Source organism: Leptopilina heterotoma, unplaced genomic scaffold (assembly GCF_015476425.1).
Source record: "Leptopilina heterotoma isolate Lh14 unplaced genomic scaffold, ASM1547642v1 Lhet_39, whole genome shotgun sequence".
NCBI lineage: Eukaryota > Metazoa > Arthropoda > Insecta > Hymenoptera > Figitidae > Leptopilina > Leptopilina heterotoma.
The window spans coordinates 168,599-187,793 of NW_025111058.1; the positions used below are offsets into that span (position 1 = coordinate 168,599).

The 19,195-nt window shown below is 26.8% G+C and overlaps 2 protein-coding genes across 6 annotated transcripts in view; one reads left to right on the forward strand and one right to left on the reverse strand.

The window, feature by feature from the left end:
• The window catches only part of LOC122506050 (tubulin polyglutamylase TTLL4-like), a 369,559-nt gene that overhangs the window by 125,549 nt on the left and 224,815 nt on the right, over positions 1-19,195 (forward strand). The gene's annotated exons all lie outside the window — the stretch shown is intronic.
• LOC122506047 lies at positions 45-5,199 on the reverse strand. The gene is made up of 13 exons (XM_043618019.1): positions 4,984-5,199; positions 4,483-4,593; positions 4,091-4,356; positions 3,703-3,986; positions 3,374-3,585; positions 3,087-3,249; positions 2,834-2,838; positions 2,206-2,328; positions 1,579-1,689; positions 1,148-1,413; positions 777-1,060; positions 434-645; positions 45-303 (listed from the first exon to the last, which is right to left on the reverse strand). The coding sequence occupies exons 1-13, from the start codon at positions 5,098-5,100 to the stop codon at positions 127-129; spliced, it is 2,331 nt and encodes a 776-aa protein (XP_043473954.1). The 5' UTR covers positions 5,101-5,199; the 3' UTR covers positions 45-126.

Sequence of the window (19,195 nt, forward strand, 5' to 3'; positions counted from 1 at the left end):
AATATTAGTTAACTTAATCATGTAATGGAAAAGGAAACAATTACAATTATCAACAGTCAATTTTTAGTTTCTTTTTGTTATATTTATTAATTTATTACTGGTTTACATTTTATAAGTAAACAGTATTCAGAATGTCGAACTTTCTATTAAAGTACAATGTTCTGATCCACAACATTCCGCATTTGCATCAATGGGAATTACATTTTTTATTAATTCTTGATATTTATTTATTTCACACATTGAAGAACAATTGGGTATTTCTAGAATTTCAACCTTACTTGTATCTCCTTTATAATATACAATCTAGGAAAATAAAATATTTCTATTATGAAAGCATTTTGATAAACTGCTGTTACAAGTATCTATTTAGACAATTTGGTTACTTAGACTAAATAAATTATTTACTCTTTTTATTTATTTATACTTTTAATACCTGTACGTAATAGTTGTCTTCTTCATCACTATACAATTCCAAAATTACTGCACTACAATAGAAGGGATTTTCAAATTTCTTTAAGCCAAGAGCATAAAGATGTCCGGAGACATTAACATCATGAGCGCTGTAAAGTTTAATTTTCTTTCCTGCTTTTAATGTTCCATTCTTTTTGGCTATCATATCATTTGTCATTTGCTTCAAAAGAGGTCCTAAAATTTTTAATAATTGTCGGATATAGCAAAGAAATTAAAAAATTTAACAAGCATGAAATTAATACTAAACATAAATTAAAAATACATAACCCTTTAAAGGTAAATTAAATTAAGAAAAATAAATTCACCTCCATTTATTTTTTTCATTGTATCATTGTAGTTCATTACTTTTGTTACTATTTCAACAGCCTCCAGGAATTCATTATTCGTTAATAATTCTTGAGCCCAATTCGGAATTGATAGGTTCATTGATTGTTGACAAGAAAGTGTATTAGAAAGAGAGAATAAATCATTGTGATTTGTCATGTTTTTTCCTGTTAATTTTGTCACATTATTTGTAAGTGATTTGATTTTTACAAACATTTCCCTTATTTCCTCTGATTCTCTAACTTCTTTCCACATTTTTATGTAGCTTAAAAAGATAAATTGAAATGTATGCTTACAATAAGGAAAAATTTAGTTTATGTTTTTGTTTAAATGTGATTTTAAAAGTATGTACTTAGGACATCTTCTAGAAAACAGCAAAAAATCGTCGTCAATTTTTTCAAAAAGTATTGGTATTGGCTGCCAATTAAGAGTCGGATGCCACTTTTGTACTGCATCTGGAGGGTACAAAGCAGCTAGAACAGCAAGTAGGGTCATTTTTGCCCTATCTATATATGTACTTATGGAAGTAATATCTTCAGGAATATAAGAGTCACCCAAAAATTTGTTGTATCTCTTCCTTAAAAAAGTGCCTAATGTAAAGGCTCTTAATTTTCCAACCTACAAAGATATTAATTGATACTGTCATTTAGACTCTTTAAATCAATAAATATTCTTTAAATTAGTCTTTAAATTATGATAAACTAAATTATTTAGCAAATAAAATTATGAAAGCTATAATAAAATAATTTTGAATATGTTTTTATTGAAATAAGTATAAATTACGTTTGTTAAATCACCATATCGCAGAGGATAATAGGTCATATTTACGAATGGATCATTTGGATACGTCTCACCATAAATTGGTTGTGGTGTACGATCACCATGCCTAAAAACCTGCCGTAAAAAATTAAAAATTTAAACACAGAAATATTTTACATTTATGCTAAAATAATGTACAGGAAATTAATACGAAAAACATTTTTAAAAAATGCTAATGTTATCATTAACATTATCAATCAATGATGTTTACTAAGCAAAAGAATCAAAATCCAGAAGATTCAATATGGAGATGCAACACTCCACCTGCGAACGCCAAAGTCATCGCTAGATGGCAGTTCAGTTCCTTCTTGGAATTCTTACTGCCATATGGTGCTGACCAGATTTACGATTTACAAGAATTTTTAAATATAAGTACTAAAGTTTAATGTTCTGCATTCATCAGTAAAAATTTGTAAATTATGTAAATAGTTTTAAAAGTAAAATTAAAGTTTCTTTCGAGTAACATTATTCTTTAAAATTTAAATATAATAGGTGAAGGTCAAAACTTTTTATTAAGAGATAATCGAAATTTTTGAAATAAATATTGAAAATACACAAATATTGAAAATTAAAAAAGATTATGTAACATACGGCGTTGACCATTTGTAGTTTCAAATTCCTTGGCAGTTCGAATTCACTTCCTAATTCTTCACTTGAAATGCACACTGCAATTAAAAGTAATCCCCAAAATTTAGAATATAATTTCATTTTATTGAATTATATAATTTTCAATATAAGGAAATTAAAAGTTTTTTCTTATTCCAAAGATTTCGAATGCAGAATACAAAGAAGCCAAGAAAAGAGTGCCACGTTTTAGTCAGATATGACATTTTTTTCACGGTAATAAATTTTTATTTTTTCAGCACTTAAAAAATAAATAAACTTTTCAACTTTTGTAGAAAACAATAATTTCTTATATTCAATGCTAAAAATTTTATTTAAAAAGAAATGTAAAAAACTTGCTATCTAAGAGATTGTAATACTGTGAAGGTTATTTGGAGGTTAACTTTTAGATTACTTTTCAAGGAAAGAACAAAGTTTCTTTTGTAATAGAAATAATTTTGTATGTATTTTTGTTAATGATGTTTGAATTCTAATAAATTCATATATTTTTGGATCGAATAAATTTTTATGTCTCTGAATTCTATTTAGCGGAGACACTGATTCAGAATGTTAAATGTTTTTTAACTTTTAGTTATTTTGAACCATTTTTTATCACTGTTACTAAATTTTTAAGTAAACGATATTAAAACTACTAAAAAATTGGTAATATTTTAATAAAAATTAGTAATATTTCCTGTGCCTTAATGAAAAATAGTTATTGTTTTATCAATGCTAGTTAACCTAATCATGTGATGGAAAAGGAAGAAATTAATAAAATTTTAAGAAGTCAATTTTAGTTTTTATTGTTATATTTATTAATTTATTACTGGTTTACATTTTATAAGTAAACATTACTCAGAATGTCGAACTTTCTATTAAAGTACAATGTTCGGATCCACAACATTCTGCATTTTCGTCAATGGGAATTACTTTTTTTATGAATTCCTGATATTTATTTAATTCACACATTGACGAACAATTGGGTATTTCGAGAATTTCAACCCTACTTGTGTCCCCTTTATAATATAGAATCTAAGAAATTAAAATATTTACGTTATAAAGCATTTTAAAAAACTAGGGTCACAAATACTTAGACAATTTATTTCCTTAGACTAAATTAATTTTTATTCTATTTATGTATTTATATTTTTAGTACCTGTACGTAATAGTTGCCTTCTTTATCACTATACAATTCCAAAATTACTGCACTACAATAGAAGGGACGATCAAATTTTGTTATGCCAAGAGCATAAAGATGAGCATATAAATTAACGTCATGACTGCTGTAAAGTTTAATTTTCGTTCCTTTCTTTAATTTTCCGCTCCTTTTGGCTATCATATCATTTGTCATTTGTTTCAAAAGTGGTCCTGAAAATTAAATAATTGTCTGATGAAGTATAGAAATAAAAATTTAACAATCATGAAATTCAAACTATAATCAATACAAAATAATTACCAAATTAGCAGAACAAAAATTTAGTTTACCTCCATTAATTTTTTTCATTGTATCATTGTAGTTGCCTATTTTTGCTAATATCTCAATAGCCTCTAGGAAATCATTATTTACCAATATTTTTTCAGCCCAATTCGGAATCGGTAGGTTCATTGATTTGTGACAAGAAAGTATATTATAAACAGAAGATACATCAGCGGGCGTTGTAATGTTTTTTCCCATGAAATTTGTCAAATTGTTTGTAAGTGATTTGAATTTTCCAAACATTTGCTTTACTTCCTCTGATTCTTCAATTTCTTTCCACATTTTTTTGTACCTTAAAAAGAGTAATTGATAATAATTTCGAAAAAAATATTAAGTAATTTTTTTTAAATTACTTTATATATTTTTTGAAAGTGGTTTAAAAGGGTGCTTACGTACTTCGGACATCTTCTAGAAAATAGTAAAATATCGTTATCAATTTTCTCATAAATTATTGGTATTGGCTGCCAATTAAGAGTCGGATGCCACTTTTGTACTGCATCTGGAGGGTACAAAGCAGCTAGAACAGCAAGTAGGGTCATTTTTGCCCTATCTATATAAGTACTTATGGGAGTAATATCTTCAGGAATGTAAGTGGCACCCAAAAATTCGTTATATCTACTCCTTAAAAAAGTACCCAATTCAAAGGCTCTTAATTTTCCGCCCTACAAAGTTATTGATAGATATTGTGATTTATGAAAGATAATGCTGAATCATTTAACAAAAAAAATATGAAAAATAGAATAAAATAATTGTAAACGAATATTTTAATTCAGATAAGTGTAAATTACGTTTGTCAATGCCCCAAATCCCAGAGGATAATAAGTCTCGTTTGCAAATGGATCATTTGGATACGTCTCATTATAAATTGGTTGTGGTGTACGATCTCCATGTCTAAAAATCTATGGTAAAATATTTAATTTTTTCAGAAAGAATTATTTACATTTATACAGAAAATTAATCTGGAATTCATTTAAAAAAAAGGAAGAAACACCATTTAATTAATGTTAACATTACCATTATTATAAATCAATAATATTTACTAACCAAACGAATCAAAGTTCATTTGACTACTAAATATTATTTGTAAACCTTTTATTGTTAATTATTAACGTAAAGAAAATTTTATCGAATTCTATTTTATTATTACTACTTAGCATTATATTAAAACTTATATAAATTATAATTTTTAAAAAGTATTTACTTTTTATTAAGAGATAATTGAAATTTATTAAATGAAATTATTTTTAAGTTTACAAATATTGAAAATTAAAAAAAAACATATAACATACGGCATTGACCATTTGTAGTTTCAAATTCCTTGGCAGTTCGAATTCATTTTCTAATTCTTCACTTGAAATGCACACTGCAATTAAAAGTAATCCCCAAAATTTAAGATATAGTTTCATTTTATTTAATTATAAATTTTTAAATATGGAGATATGAAAAGATTTTTCTTATCCCAAAGACTGCGAATGCACAATACAAAGATGCCAAGAAAAGAATTCCACGTTTTAGTCAGATATGACATTTTTTTTTATTGTTTTCACGATAATAAATTTTTATTTTTTCAGCACTTAAAAAATGAGTAAACTTTTCAACTTTTATTGAAAACAATAATTTCTAATATTCTAATATTTCTAATATTCGTTACGAATAATTTTAAAAAAAATGGAAAAAACTTGATATCTAAGAGATTTTAATATTTGAAGGTTATTTGGAGGTTAAGTCACTAAAAATTGTTAACCATCACATATGAATATAAAACAATTTATTGAATTTGCTATTAAAAAACAATTTATTATTTATTTATTAATAAATGAAATATATTATATTTACAAATATTTTATGATTTATACAATTATTTAAAATTATTATACTTTATAATTATAGTAACTTTTTCCTAATATACGATTATTTTTACTTTAGAAATTTACACATTCGAGAAACTTATTTTTTTATTATTGTTTTTATATTACTAATAATTTTAATAAATATTTCTTTTTCGTTTGACATTTCTAACTGAATTGTAAAATCTTTTACTTTTTCACGGAAAGATCAAAGTTTCTTTTATGATAGTAATAGATCTGTACATATGTATATTTGTTTACATTTTATAAGAGAACATTACTTAGAATGGCGAACTTTATTTTAAAATACAATGTTCTGATCCATTATCACAACATTCTGACATTTCCTCAACGGGAATAACATTTTTTATTAATTCCTGATAGTTACTTAATTCACACAGTGACGTGCAATTGGGTATTTGTAGAATTTCAACCTAACTCGTTTCTCCTTGATAATATAAAATCTGTAAGAAAATAAAATATTTCTTTTATGAAAGCATTTTAACAAACTTCTGTTACAAATATTAATTAGAAAATTTTAGTTCCTTAGACTAAATTAATTTTTTGTTGTTTTTAATTATTTATACTTTTAGTACCTATGTACATAATATTTGCCGTTTTCATCACTATACAATTCCAAAATTACTGCACTACAATAGAAGGGACTTTCAAATTTCGTTATGCCAAGAGCATAAAAAAAAATTAGAAATGTGAATTAGAAATTTTTTAAATGTGATTTTAAGAACAATTTTTTTTTTTAATTAAAAACTTTGATAACATTTTCAATATTAAGCAAATTTTCACTTGGAAAATTAAACGAAAATTAAATTTAAATAAATTAAAATCAAATAAATAAAAAATTATATATAATATAAACTAATAATTATTGGAGTGCGAATCAGAATATTTTTTAGCATCAGGGAAAAAGTAAAAATTTTGTCTGTAAATTAGGGAAAAGTTAGGGAAAAAACAACTAAATTTTTGTGGCAACCGTGATCTACTAATTCAAAAGCAAGAAGCCTATGTTTTACAAAGAATTTTCTCGAAATTCTTTACAAGAATTTTTAAATTTAAAAACTAAAATTTAATGCTCTGCATTCATAAATAAAAATTTATAAATTATAGAAATGGTTTCAGAAATGAAATTTAAAGTTTATTTTAAGTAACATTTTGTTTTCGAGAGATAAACGAAATTCGTGAAATGAATTTTTTTTGTAAAGTTTGTAAATTAAGAAAATTTCAAAAATATTACATACGGCATTGACCATTTGTAGTTTTTAAATTCGTTGGCAGTTCGAATTTATTTCTTAATTCTTCACTTGAAATGCACACTGCAATTAAAAGTAAACCCAAGAATTTGAAATATTGTTTCATTTTATTTAATTATAAAGTTTCAATTTCAACTAATGTCTAAATGAAAAGTTTCTACTTATTCAAAAGACAGCGATATAATGAGCAGGTTTTTAGTCCGACTTTTAGTCAGATGTAACATTTTGATTTTTCTTTCGTCATAGTAAATTTGCATTTCATCAGCATTGAAAAAATGAATATATTATTTTTCTATTAAAGAAAACAATTAACAAAAAATTTTATAGTCTGTGAATTTAAAAATAACTTCTTGAAAGTTATTTAGAGGTTGACTCTAAAATTTGTTCGATAACACAAGTGAATATAAAACTATTATTATAACCTATTCATCTATTAATATTTATTTCTCAATTTTATATCAGAAAAACTGTGTCAAAAAAAAAAAAAATATGAAGACGATTTTTTTAGTAAATTAATGCTATTTACAAAAAGAATAAAATGAATTAATTGAAAAGAAAAATTGTTTAATAACATTATTAAGTCATTGTCAAACTGATGAATTTGCTTCTCTGGATAATTAGGAGATTAGGACAAATTTTGAATCCACCATAAGTGGGGTTGAAAATTTTCCTTTATTACGTGATAATCGCATTTCTATTTTAACCATTCAATGAACGAAAAGACGATAAAAGTCCTAAATTGAAAAGTATCTCACTTTCATTCTAAGGAACACGTCTCAAAACCATTTATTTATTTTATTTATTTTTTTTATTTTCGCGACTCCCTGGCATTCAACGAACAATGCTCTAATTCCAAAGGGAGATTTCATCTCAGAATCTCTCTCTCTCTCGAAAAGGAAATGTTTCCATCCCTCGCTCCTGCAAAATGATACAATGACGATTGTTGTTAAATATTTTTGTCAGGGGAGACATCTTTGTGACAGTGGCCACGTCGAGGTTCTTTCATGGTTTATTCTTTGCCCACGAAAGCAACGGGGTTCCCCTTTCTTTTTTTCGATTGAAAGATATACCTCGCGAGCAGACACCCCATTGTTATTTTATAATACACTTCTCTTTTTTTTCCAGACGAACGGCAAAGAATGGTTTTTAGTCTTGATTTTGACTTTTGCAGAGCATCCGTAGTGTTTGGCTTCTGGAACTTGGTTTTTTTTAATACTTGTCCCTCCCCATGGGAGGACGGAGGGAGGTAGTGATGAATATCAGTGCTAATGCACGTGATGGCACGATTCTTCTTTTGTCGCGACACACGTTTCTTGAATATTTTGTTGCGTGCTAGAAGAGTGAGAGAGGAGGAAAAAAAGTGTGTTTGTCATTTTGTACGGGGCACCATGGGGGCGAATACATGTATATGCTAGTCATTCTTTTGACCTGATTCGTGACCAGCCCAATAATAAGACGCTCACTTATTCTTGTAGGCAATTGCTTTACTTTTTTTTTTTTTTTGGCACTCGGCAATATTTCTTTAAAAGCGTTTCACAGTTACTTCCTTCTTTTACATATGCATTTTCAAAGACTCGATATATGTTTCCTGCTTTTCAGTTTGAATGACAGTCATTTATCTTCTTCTTCTTCATTTTCTTCTTTTTTAGGAATTTTTTAGCTCGAAATTATTCGAATTTGAAGAAAATTGATGTAATGCAGTTTGAATTTCGCGCGTCTCTGTTTTACCGGCCCCTTGACTAACTAGGTTATAGATGGGAGTCTCATTGGTGATTTTTGCACTGTGGATGTCGAAGTCTGAAATTTTCGCATAGAGCAGGACATGAACCAGTAAAAGTGTTTAAAATTTCGGATTTTACAGAATTTTTTTTTAAAGGACCTAGTTCGAGCCCTACATGCAGTCCTTGCCTATGGAGATTGTAGATATTAAACTCACTGATAATTTTTATATTTAAATCAAATAATAATTCTCAGTCTTTTGTTCCTACGTTTATAAAATATTTTTTTCCATTTATTTCAATTTCCTAGTCGATTGAATAAAAAAACTAGTCAATACAAGTTTTTGTCAATTACAAATTCAAATTTCGCGCGACTCTGTTTTACCGGCCCCTTGGCTAACGAGATAATAGACGGGAAACTCATTGAAAATTTTTGTTCTTATGCTAAACAGTAAGTAATTTTTAGTTTTTATTTACGATTATAAAATATTTGTTTCCTTTTACAATTTTTTTTCAATTGAATAAAAAAACAAGATGAAACGAGTTTTTTGGCGACTATAATGCGATTTTTTTTCTTTAGTCTCGAGAGGTGATTGGGTACAATTCCATCAGCGTTTTTATATAATAAAACCATAAACTTTCTTTTTATTCTTTTATCTTCTTGATTCAGTCGCGATTCATCTTTAATTTCAGTTGCGGTCTAACCAAAAAAATAATAATAAAAAAATTCCTTTTTGGTTTTTTCTTTTCAAGTTTTGTCCCGATTGCACGCGAGCAATTTTTTTCTTCTCTTGTGTGGTTATGGAAGAAACAAACCGCAGAAGAAGAAATTTATTTCGAAAGCTTCGAGCTTTGAATAACTGTTTTACTTATTTATCCATTTTTTTAAAATTTTATTTCTTTTACTCACCTCTTTCATTTTTCTGCAAAATTTCGTTTTCGTATTTTTTTATTTTTAAGGCTGTCGAAAAAATTGAGTTTTAAATAATTAATAGTATCTATTTAAATAAAACAAAATAGTAATAGAGAAGAGATTTTTTTAATATTTACATTTTACAGAAATACATCAAATTAACTCGAAATGTTTGCATTTTGAAAATTTTTTTCTAAACCAAACTCAAATATATCAATAAACGCAAAAATGAAGACATAATTCTCTAAACGATTGCGATTGGAAAATACCTAAAGAGAAAAATATATAAAATAAACAGAAGACAGAAGAAAAACTATAAAGGGAAATAAAAATATTGACTAAACTATTCACGCCAGGGGAATTATTATTATTTTTTTTTCTTGAGAAGGGGAGAGAAAAAGTGTGTGTGTGTGTTGAAGGAAAATCCATTGAAACTGATGGCACAACACATTGTGGGCTCTCTAGGGGCTTTTTCATATATATTGTGGCCCTCCACTGCCTTGTTATGGTTTACCCGAAATATTCGTGTATATAGGGCCCACAGCCTTCTTAAACATTGAAGGGGGCAAAAGGGGGCAAAACATCAGAAAAAGATGGTATATATGTATATATATAACGGAGGGCTTTTCTAAATAGACTCACAGTCAAATTTTTTTTTTCAAACATTTTTTACGACCCTCATCTACACAACCAAATATCGACTTTAAATTCTTCATTGTCATTTAGAAAATTTTTGAGAAAAAAAAAATACGGACCCCATGTCGAGATGCCATCATTCTATTCATTATTATATCTATCAAGTTTTGAAAAATGTGTCACTTTTTGGATATTTCGTTTATAAAAAATGAAGAAAAAAAAAGAAAACGAAATGGTCTTGTTAGCAAAATCGAGCAACATCGCATAATAGAAAAAATTTATTGCTTAATCGTTTCTTATGGATGAATAAGGTTTCTTTCCTTTTTCATATGTTAATCGAAAAAAAGAAGGTTATTTGTGCTAATAAATAATTTATGATAATGAATAAAGGAATAATAATAAATAGAAAAAAAATATAGGTATTTAATTTAATTTCCACCTGTGAGTTTTTATTTAGAAAATATATTTTTTATGAGAATTTTTATTTCGTTGGACTTTAATTTAATTTTAATTTTAACAAATTCAATATTATTACTTAGTTTTATTATTACAAGTTTAGAGTCAAATTTTTAGTTTTTTAATTAAATGATTCAATTTACCAATTTTTAAAAATTTAATCCAAAAAAAAAATCGTTTTCTCGTATAAATTATCTTTTTTTCACGCACTCTATCTATAAAATTTATAGAGAACATTGAATGTTCTCCAGTAGCAGCAACAATTATTGAAATTGTATGGTGATTTATCGACAATAAATTTTGCGATGCTGTGACGTGTAAATGACAAGTTCTGTTAATTGGCTGTATGTTAGGCTTTAATAGTGTTCAGAAACGTGACATTAATACATGGGGAGAAACCGCGCAAAATTATATTCGAGATGCGAGAAAATAAGTAATAAGATCGGTGCAATTTTAAACGTTTGCATATTTATGACTCTTTGGGTGTATAAATATATATAAGAGAAGAAAATCGTGTGCTACTGTAATTTACTTTACAAAAGCAAAAACAACATCTTGTGGAGAAAATAATTACAAAATCAATCTGATGATACACCATGTTCACTTCATATATAACAGTCTATATACTTTATACATATTGAGACAGGAAAAAAGATAAGAGAAAAGAGAAAAAAAGGAAAAAGAAAAAAAGAAAAAGATAAAAATGGAAATTAAAAAGGGGGATGACAGTAAAAATAGTGATTAAAAAGTGGAAAATTAATTTGAGTCCAAATATAATTTTTGCGCAAATAGCAATTTGCATAAATAGTAATTAAAGTCAGGTAAATATGGCAATTTTGATTTATTTATAACGAAGAGTAACATTGAGAATTTATTGATTGCTTTTATTTTGAGTTATTGTTTTCTTTCTTGAGAAATTTATGTCCGTTTGTACGAAACAAAATTGCAATTCCCCCCCCCCCCTTCTCCCCTAAGTAATTATTTTTTGCGTACCCATTACTATAAAAGAATTGTTTTAATGCAATAATTTATTTTTCATGCACTGATTTTTTCTATACATAAATTAATTTGATTTTATTATTTCCTTATTTTCATTATTCCTCTTCTTTTCATTAGAAAATTGGAGTTTATTTTTAAAAAATGGTTTATTTAAAAAAATAAACAATTAAGTAAATAAAGAAACAAATAGTGAAGTAAATAAGTCAGTAAATAAATGAGAAAATAAATGAGTAAATTTAATTAAATAATTTTAAAGTTTAAAAATTTTAATTTAATAAATAAGTAAATAAATAAATAGTAAACAAAAAAGTTAATAAAGAAATAAGAAAATACTGAACAAAATGAATAAGTAAATAAAAAAGTTGATAAAAAAGTAAACAAGGAAGTAAATAAATAAGAAAATAAATATGTAAACCAAAAAGTTAGTAAAAATGTGAATAAGTAAGAAAATAAATAGGAAAATAAGAAATAAATTAGTAATTAAGAAAATTAATAAAAATATAATAATAATATATTTTGAGATTCAATATGGAGATGCTTTTTCCATCTGCGAACGCCAAGGTCACCGCTAGATGTCAGTTCAGCTCTTTCTTGGAATTTTTTTTGCCACCTTGTGGCGACCTTGGCGTTCTCAAGTGGAGAATTTATTTTAATCCCTCAATTTATTTTATCCCTCAAACACTTTTTTTAATATTAAAAAAATGTTTATAGTGAAAATAATAACAACACATTTATAACGATGTTCGTAAATAAAATAAGTTTTTTAATTACGAATAGAAGAAAAAAAATTAATAACTTTTTTCTTTTGTTTTCAGGTGAGTTCCCATTAGTTCTCTTGCTATTTCATAGTCAACAGTTGAGTGGTGAGTCTTTTATTATTTATTTCAGACTATTAATTTGTTTATTTATTAAGATAAATTGATAAATATTAATTACGTTCATTATTAATAAAATTAATTTATAATTAATTGAATATTATTTCATTTATAATTAATTAAATATTAATTCATTTATAATTAATTAAATATTAATTCATTTATAATTAATAAAATATTAATTCATTTATAATTAATTAAATATTAATTAATTTATAATTAATAATTTTTCAATTACTTTGTATTTAATATTTACTAATTAATTATTATTATTTTACACACAAGCGCATTAAAATTAGTAAAAAAAAGTTTGCTTCTTTGAATAATGGTGTAAGGATTTTCGACGCCTCTGGAATTGAAAAAGGTTTTACGTGCGTGTTTTGAAAGGCGAACGACATATCACGTGGCATTGTTAAATTTGGCGTTTTCAGTGTAAGGACGAGGGGGAGAAAAAATAACATATCTAGACAAACCTCTATTATGTACATTGAGCGACTAGGAAAGATTGACAACTATTTCGTTCGCAAACATGTGTTAAGACCCGAGAAAATCTATTAAACGATTTTAGTTGTGAGCAAAGTGATCTCGAATATAATATGTCCATAGTCAATTGACGGTCATATACCCCCCGGTGATACCCTATTTTTACTGTCAATTCGTATATTATTCAGGCGAATTTCCTCGCGCAAAGACGTGTTCGCTCCAAATATGTATTATATAAAATGATCAAAAGAATATTTTTGCATTTGAAATTTTTTTTCTTTATTTTTTTTTTGTTGTGTGATAATACGAAATGGAGGAAAGGGAAATCGATATTTTAGATCTGTATTCATTTTTTTTAATTTATAATATTTTTTATTTTTTTTTGGGTTTTGGATTCTATTTTTTGCTTTGGTTTCTATATTTTGGTTTCTTTTTCGCTTTGATTTCCTAATTTTTTTTTGTTTTTCTTGCTTTAGTTTCCATTTTATTTTGGTTTCTTTTTTGATTCAGTTTCTATTTTATTTTAGTTTCTTTTTTTTGCTTTAGTTTAATTTTGTTTCGATTTCGTTTTTGTTTTCGCTTTTTTTACTTTGGTTTCTTTTTTTGTTTTGGTTTTCTATTCTTTTTTGTTTTTCTTGTTTTGGTTTTTTTTTTAAATTTTTTTTTGCCTTAGTTTTCATTTTGTTTTGGTTTTCTTTTTTGCTTTGGTTTCCTATTTTTTTTTTGTTTTTCTTGCTTTAGTTTTCTTGTTTTGGTTTCTTTTTTGGTTTTAGTTTCCATTTTGTTTCGGTTTCTGATTCTGGTTTCCTAATTTTTTTTTTTTGCTTTGGTTTTAATTTTGATTTCGTTATTTTTGCTTCGGTCTTTTTTAGTTTCTTTTTTGCTTTAGTTTCCATTTTGTTTTGTTTTCATTTTTGCTTTGATTTCGTTTTTGTATTGGCTTATTTTTGCCTTAGTTTCTGTTTTGTTTTGGTATCATTCTAATTTGGCTTAATTTTTTGCTCTGGTTTCCTAATTTATATTTGTTTTTCTTGCTTTGGTTTTCTTTATTTTTGTTTACCTTTTTGGTTTAGTTTCTATTTTATTTTAATTTCTATTTTATTTTAATTTCTTTTTTTCTTCAGTTTCCATTTTATTTTGGTTTCTTTTTTGCTTTAGTTTAGTTTAGTTTTGCTTTAGTTTTTTTTTTTTTAGTTTCTTCTTGGTTTCAGTTTCCATTTTGTTTCGATTTCTTTTTTGTTTTCGCTTTTTTTTGTTTTCGCTTTTTTTTTACTTCGGTTTCTATATTTTGGTTTCCTTTTTTGATTTTTTTGCTTTGGTTTACTAATTTTTTTGGTTTTTCTTGCTTTAGTTTTCTGTTTTTGGTTTCTTTTTTGTTTTAGTTTCCATTTTGTTTAGGTTTGTTTTTTGCTTTAGTTTAATTTTCTTTTAGTTTCTTTTTGGTTTTAGTTTCCATTTTGTTTCGATTTCGTTTTTGTTGTCGCATTTTTTTAATTTAGTTTCTTTTTTGCTCTGATTTCCTTTTTTGTTTTGGTTTCCTATTTTTTTCTTGCTTTGGTTTTCTGTTTTTGATTTCTTTTTTGCCTTAGTTTCCATTTTATTTTAGTTTCTTTTTTGCTTCAGTTTCAATTATGTTTTGTTTTTTTTTTGCTTTTATTTTTTTTTGTTTTCATTTTTTTTTGCCTTGGTCCTTTTTTAGTTTCATTTTCGCATTGGTTTTCTGTTTTCTGTTATTTTTTTTTTTTGCTTTGATTTTCTTCTTTGGTTTCTTTTTTGCTTCGGTTTTATTTTCTTTTGGTTTCCAATGGACCAAAAATTTTTGTTTATTCATAAAGTTCTTTGTATTTAGTAAGAGAACAAATCGCAAAAATTTTCAATAGTCAGCAAAGTAGATAAATTTTTCCTTTAGTAGGAAAATAAATCCCAAGAAATTAGAAATTTATTATTTATTTATTTATTAGTATTTTATTTCTTTATTAGTATTTTTCTCGAAATAAAATAAATATCTCTTCAAATAAAGAGACACCGACAATCCAAAAAAAGGTCCAATAACCAATTTTTTACTACCTCTTGCATCAGGAGTTAATTTTATTCCAAAAAAATAACCTTTATCTCAATTGCCACAAATCATCCCAAAAAAATGACGAATTTTTCCGTGTCTGTTTCACTAGCGCGTGATACGATAGTGCTTTCCTTATAAAATCATATTTCTTATGGATTCCGTGAAATTTAAGATCCAATGGTTTCTCGGACCGAGGCGAATTTTAAATAAGTCCCTTCGAGAGAGTTTCCTGTTAGCCCACGGGGCATCAGCGTGGGTCGACCGGGAGTCATTTGTCAAAAAAAAGAAAAAAAAAGTAAAAAAAAAAATTGAAGGAAAAAAATAATTCTTTTTTTTTATATATATATAATCGCGTCTTTCGTTGACGGACACAAGAACGTAACAATAGATGAAATAGGTCCATCGGACAGGAAATATGAAACCGGATGCAACGGGGGGATTACAGATTTGTCCAAGAATTTTTATTTTTTTACTACGAAGGATATATCTTGACCCCACCGTCTTCCTTATCCAATAAAAAAAATGAAATAAAATCATGAGCGTAAAAAAATTTTTTTTTTCGAACAATAAAGTATTAATAAAAAAATAAATCGTTTCCTGTCCGGCGAGAGAGGATCTTCATTGAAAAACGAGAATCAGGATTAGAAAAAAAAATTGATTATTAAAATACGAAAATTTCAAAGTTTGCTGCGCTACTTATTCTGTCTCTTTCTCTCTCTCTCTCTTGACTTCTAGTTAATCCTCTTCGTTTCTCTTCTTCTGTTATATATCCTTCCGTCCTTTCCGTTTTGCGTGCGCCACTTATAATCTCAGGATAAGAGAGTCAGAGAGAGAGAGAGAAAGAGAGAGAGAATAAAAAAAAACCTCGCGGCGGCAGGTGCGCGTGGATAATATTTCGCAAAATAATCTCGGAACGAGAGTAACGACGGCAGTCGAGTCGGCAAAAAGGAGGATCACTTTATTGGGAATTAAGGAGGTTAGTAGAAAGAAGGTGCAGAATGTTCAACAGGTTCGCTCCTGTCAGACTCGGGACTTTTAATTTTTAAATTTTTTTCTCTCTCTTTCAAAGTCCCTCTTTTTTTCCCGTCAAGTATTATATCTTGGACGCATTTGATCAGATCAATTTCTATCTTTCGCATTTCAAATTAAAATAATCATTTACATAACTTTTTTTTTTCTCTACTTTTTTGGTCCATGCATAATGATGAACGATTAAAATTTTGCCGAATATATTTTTTTTAAGAAAAAATAACTTTTTTTTGGTCCTGGAATAATGATGAACGATTAAAAATTTATCCGAATATTTTAATCGTCAATCTTTATTTATTAAAAAGAACAATAAGTTATTTTAAATTTTAACCAAAAAAATATTCGGATGTAATTATTTAGCTATGTTGTAAATATTTGACTTAATAAATATTAGGTTTTGTAAATTTTTCCCTCCATTGCTTTATTAAATCTGATTAATATTTAGCAAAATAGTTATTGCAATGAAAGAAATTTATTACAAATTTATAATAAATTTATTATAATTTTATTATAATTTTTTTCAGTGTATAAAATAATAGGTCAAATAAATATTAAAGCCGAATGTGTATAGTTTAAAATTACATCTCAATTTTGGGTGTCATATTATTAAATGGGGCAAAATAAATACCAACAAGTCCCTCCAAAAAAAAACACGAGAAGATGTATTTTATTTCGGCATTATTGAAAATGGCCAATGATTGCTTTAAAGATAATTTATATAATAATAATCCTCTGCAACGATATAATACGATATACCGGAAAGGAGGGATTTAATTTTTTCTTCTTAAATTTTACACGTGCAAATATATATTATATTTTACTATATTGGTTAACCATTTAACGACCTCCCATGCATCGAAATCCGAATGCAATCATCTCAACACTAAATTCATCCCTGATATTAAATTTCAACATTGGTTTTTTGAAGGAAGAAAAAGGGAGAAAGAGAGAAAGAGATTCTTCTCCGATTGCAATTGGTGGTATAAATATCATGTTTCCGATTCCCCCTTTGACTGTTATGTGTGACATTATTAATCGAGCCAAATTCCATTTAAAGTTTTCAATTCTCTAAATGCTTTGTTCAAATGGTACTATAAATTAATCGGAGGTGAAAGGGAAGAAATTAGGATGATGATAATAATAATAATGGTTATAATAATAATTAAAGAAGAAGAAGAAGCTGCTTTTTTTCTATGCGGTAATAAATTTTGATACAAATGTATTTCTATGAACATAAATTCGAATTTCATGTTGAGGATGTTTGGGATTAGTCTTTAGAATTTATTGCTTTTTTTGGTTGTCAAGGGTCAAATTTAGAATCTTTAAAAATTGGTGGTAATTTTTTTCGTTTTTCTAATTAGTTGGTTGTAATTTTTTTCTTTCGTTTTTAATAGGTGGTAATTTTTTTCGTTTTTCTAATTAGTTAGTTGTAATTTTTTTTCGATTTTTTAATTGTTTGCTAATTTTTTCATTTGCTTTTTAATTAGTTGGTTGTAATTTTTTTCTTTCGTTTTTTTTTAATTGGTTGCTAATTTTTTCATTTGTATTTTAATTAGTTGATTGTAATTTTTTTCTTTTGTCTTTTTAATTATAGTTGCAATTTTTTCCATTTGCTTTTTAATTAATAGTTGGTTGTAATTTTTTTTCGATTTTTTAATTGGTTGCTAATTTTTTCATTTGCTTTTTAATTAGTTGGTTGTAATTTTTTCTTTCGTCTTTTTTTTAATTAGTTATTGTTATTGTTATTATTATTTAATGAAAGAATTAAAAAAGAAAAGTTGAAGGGAAATTATTAATAAATTAAATAAAAAAAATTGTAATTTAATTTATTTGGTAAAAACCCAGTGAGAAATTTCTCACCGGTCCAATATCGGTCCAATATTGGGAGCCAAGAGACCGATCATCGGTCCAATAAAGGCTCCCAATATTGGACCAATATGGGCTGATGCTTGGGATGTAACGGCATCGCCAATCATCGGTTGTCAATATTGGTCCAATATTGGCCGAATATTGGCAACCAAGAGAAAAAAATTTTTTTAAATAAATTTTTTTTAATTAAATAATAATAATAAAAAATTAGTGTTTATAATTTTTGTTTAATATATTTATTTGTTTAATTATTTATTTTTAATAATTCATGTAAATAATAAATAATTTATTATTTATAAATTATAATTATTTAAAAATGCAGCAGCTATTAGAAAATAGCATTCTGCAAAAAAATTCTATCATTGAAAAATCAATGATAGGCGAGAGAAATCCGCGTCTTTAAATAGATTCGCAGATGATAGACAAGAGATATCCGCGTCATTAAACGGATTCGCAGATATACTCTGGTCTCGCGACGAATCTCTCGATACTTATATACACTGGAGTCGCCGTGTCAGTTGCGAGAACGGTTACAGCGTCCCTCTTTCGGCGGAGATAAGAATTGTCACGTAAACTGCGGGTATAATAAGGCGGTCGGTAAAGCGATTTAGCAGTTTACGTGACAATTCTTATCTCTGCCGAAAGAGGGACGCTGTAACCGTTCTCGCAACTGACACGGCGACTCCAGTGTATATAAGTATCGAGAGATTCGTCGCGAGACCAGAGTATATCTGCGAATCCGTTTAATGACGCGGATATCTCTTGTCTATCATCTGCGAATCTATTTAAAGACGCGGATTTCTCTCGCCTATCATTGATTTTTCAATGATAGAATTTTTTTGCAGAATGCTATTTTCTAATAGCTGCTGCATTTTTAAATAATTATAATTTATAAATAATAAATTATTTATTATTTACATGAATTATTAAAAATAAATAATTAAACAAATAAATATATTAAACAAAAATTATAAACATTAATTTTTTATTATTATTATTTAATTAAAAAAAATTTATTTAAAAAAATTTTTTTCTCTTGGTTGCCAATATTCGGCCAATATTGGACCAATATTGACAACCGATGATTGGCGATGCCGTTACATCCCAAGCATCAGCCCATATTGGTCCAATATTGGGAGTCAATCGGCGCCCAGCACGGCAACCAATATTGGACCGATATTGGACCGATTAAAGTCTATTGGCAATTTCTCACTGGGAATAAGAATAAGAATTAATTAGCTTGACTAATTTTCTCAGTAAAAGATAGTGATAATTATTTAAAAGTAGGAAACCTATTGCATTTGTGAATTCTCGGAAAAAATTGCCTAATCGTTATACCAGAGTCG

Excerpts from the sequence above, each read along its gene's own strand:
- LOC122506047 (XM_043618019.1), bottom strand. The coding sequence starts at position 5,100 with ATGAAACTATATCTTAAATTTTGGGGATTACTTTTAATTGCAGTGTGC. Across the intron at positions 3,250-3,373 it reads AAGGCAACTATTACGTACAG|ATTCTATATTATAAAGGGGA; the intron begins GTACTAAAAATA and ends TTAATTTCTTAG. Across the intron at positions 646-776 it reads AATGAAAAAAATAAATGGAG|GACCTCTTTTGAAGCAAATG; the intron begins GTGAATTTATTT and ends TAAAAATTTTAG.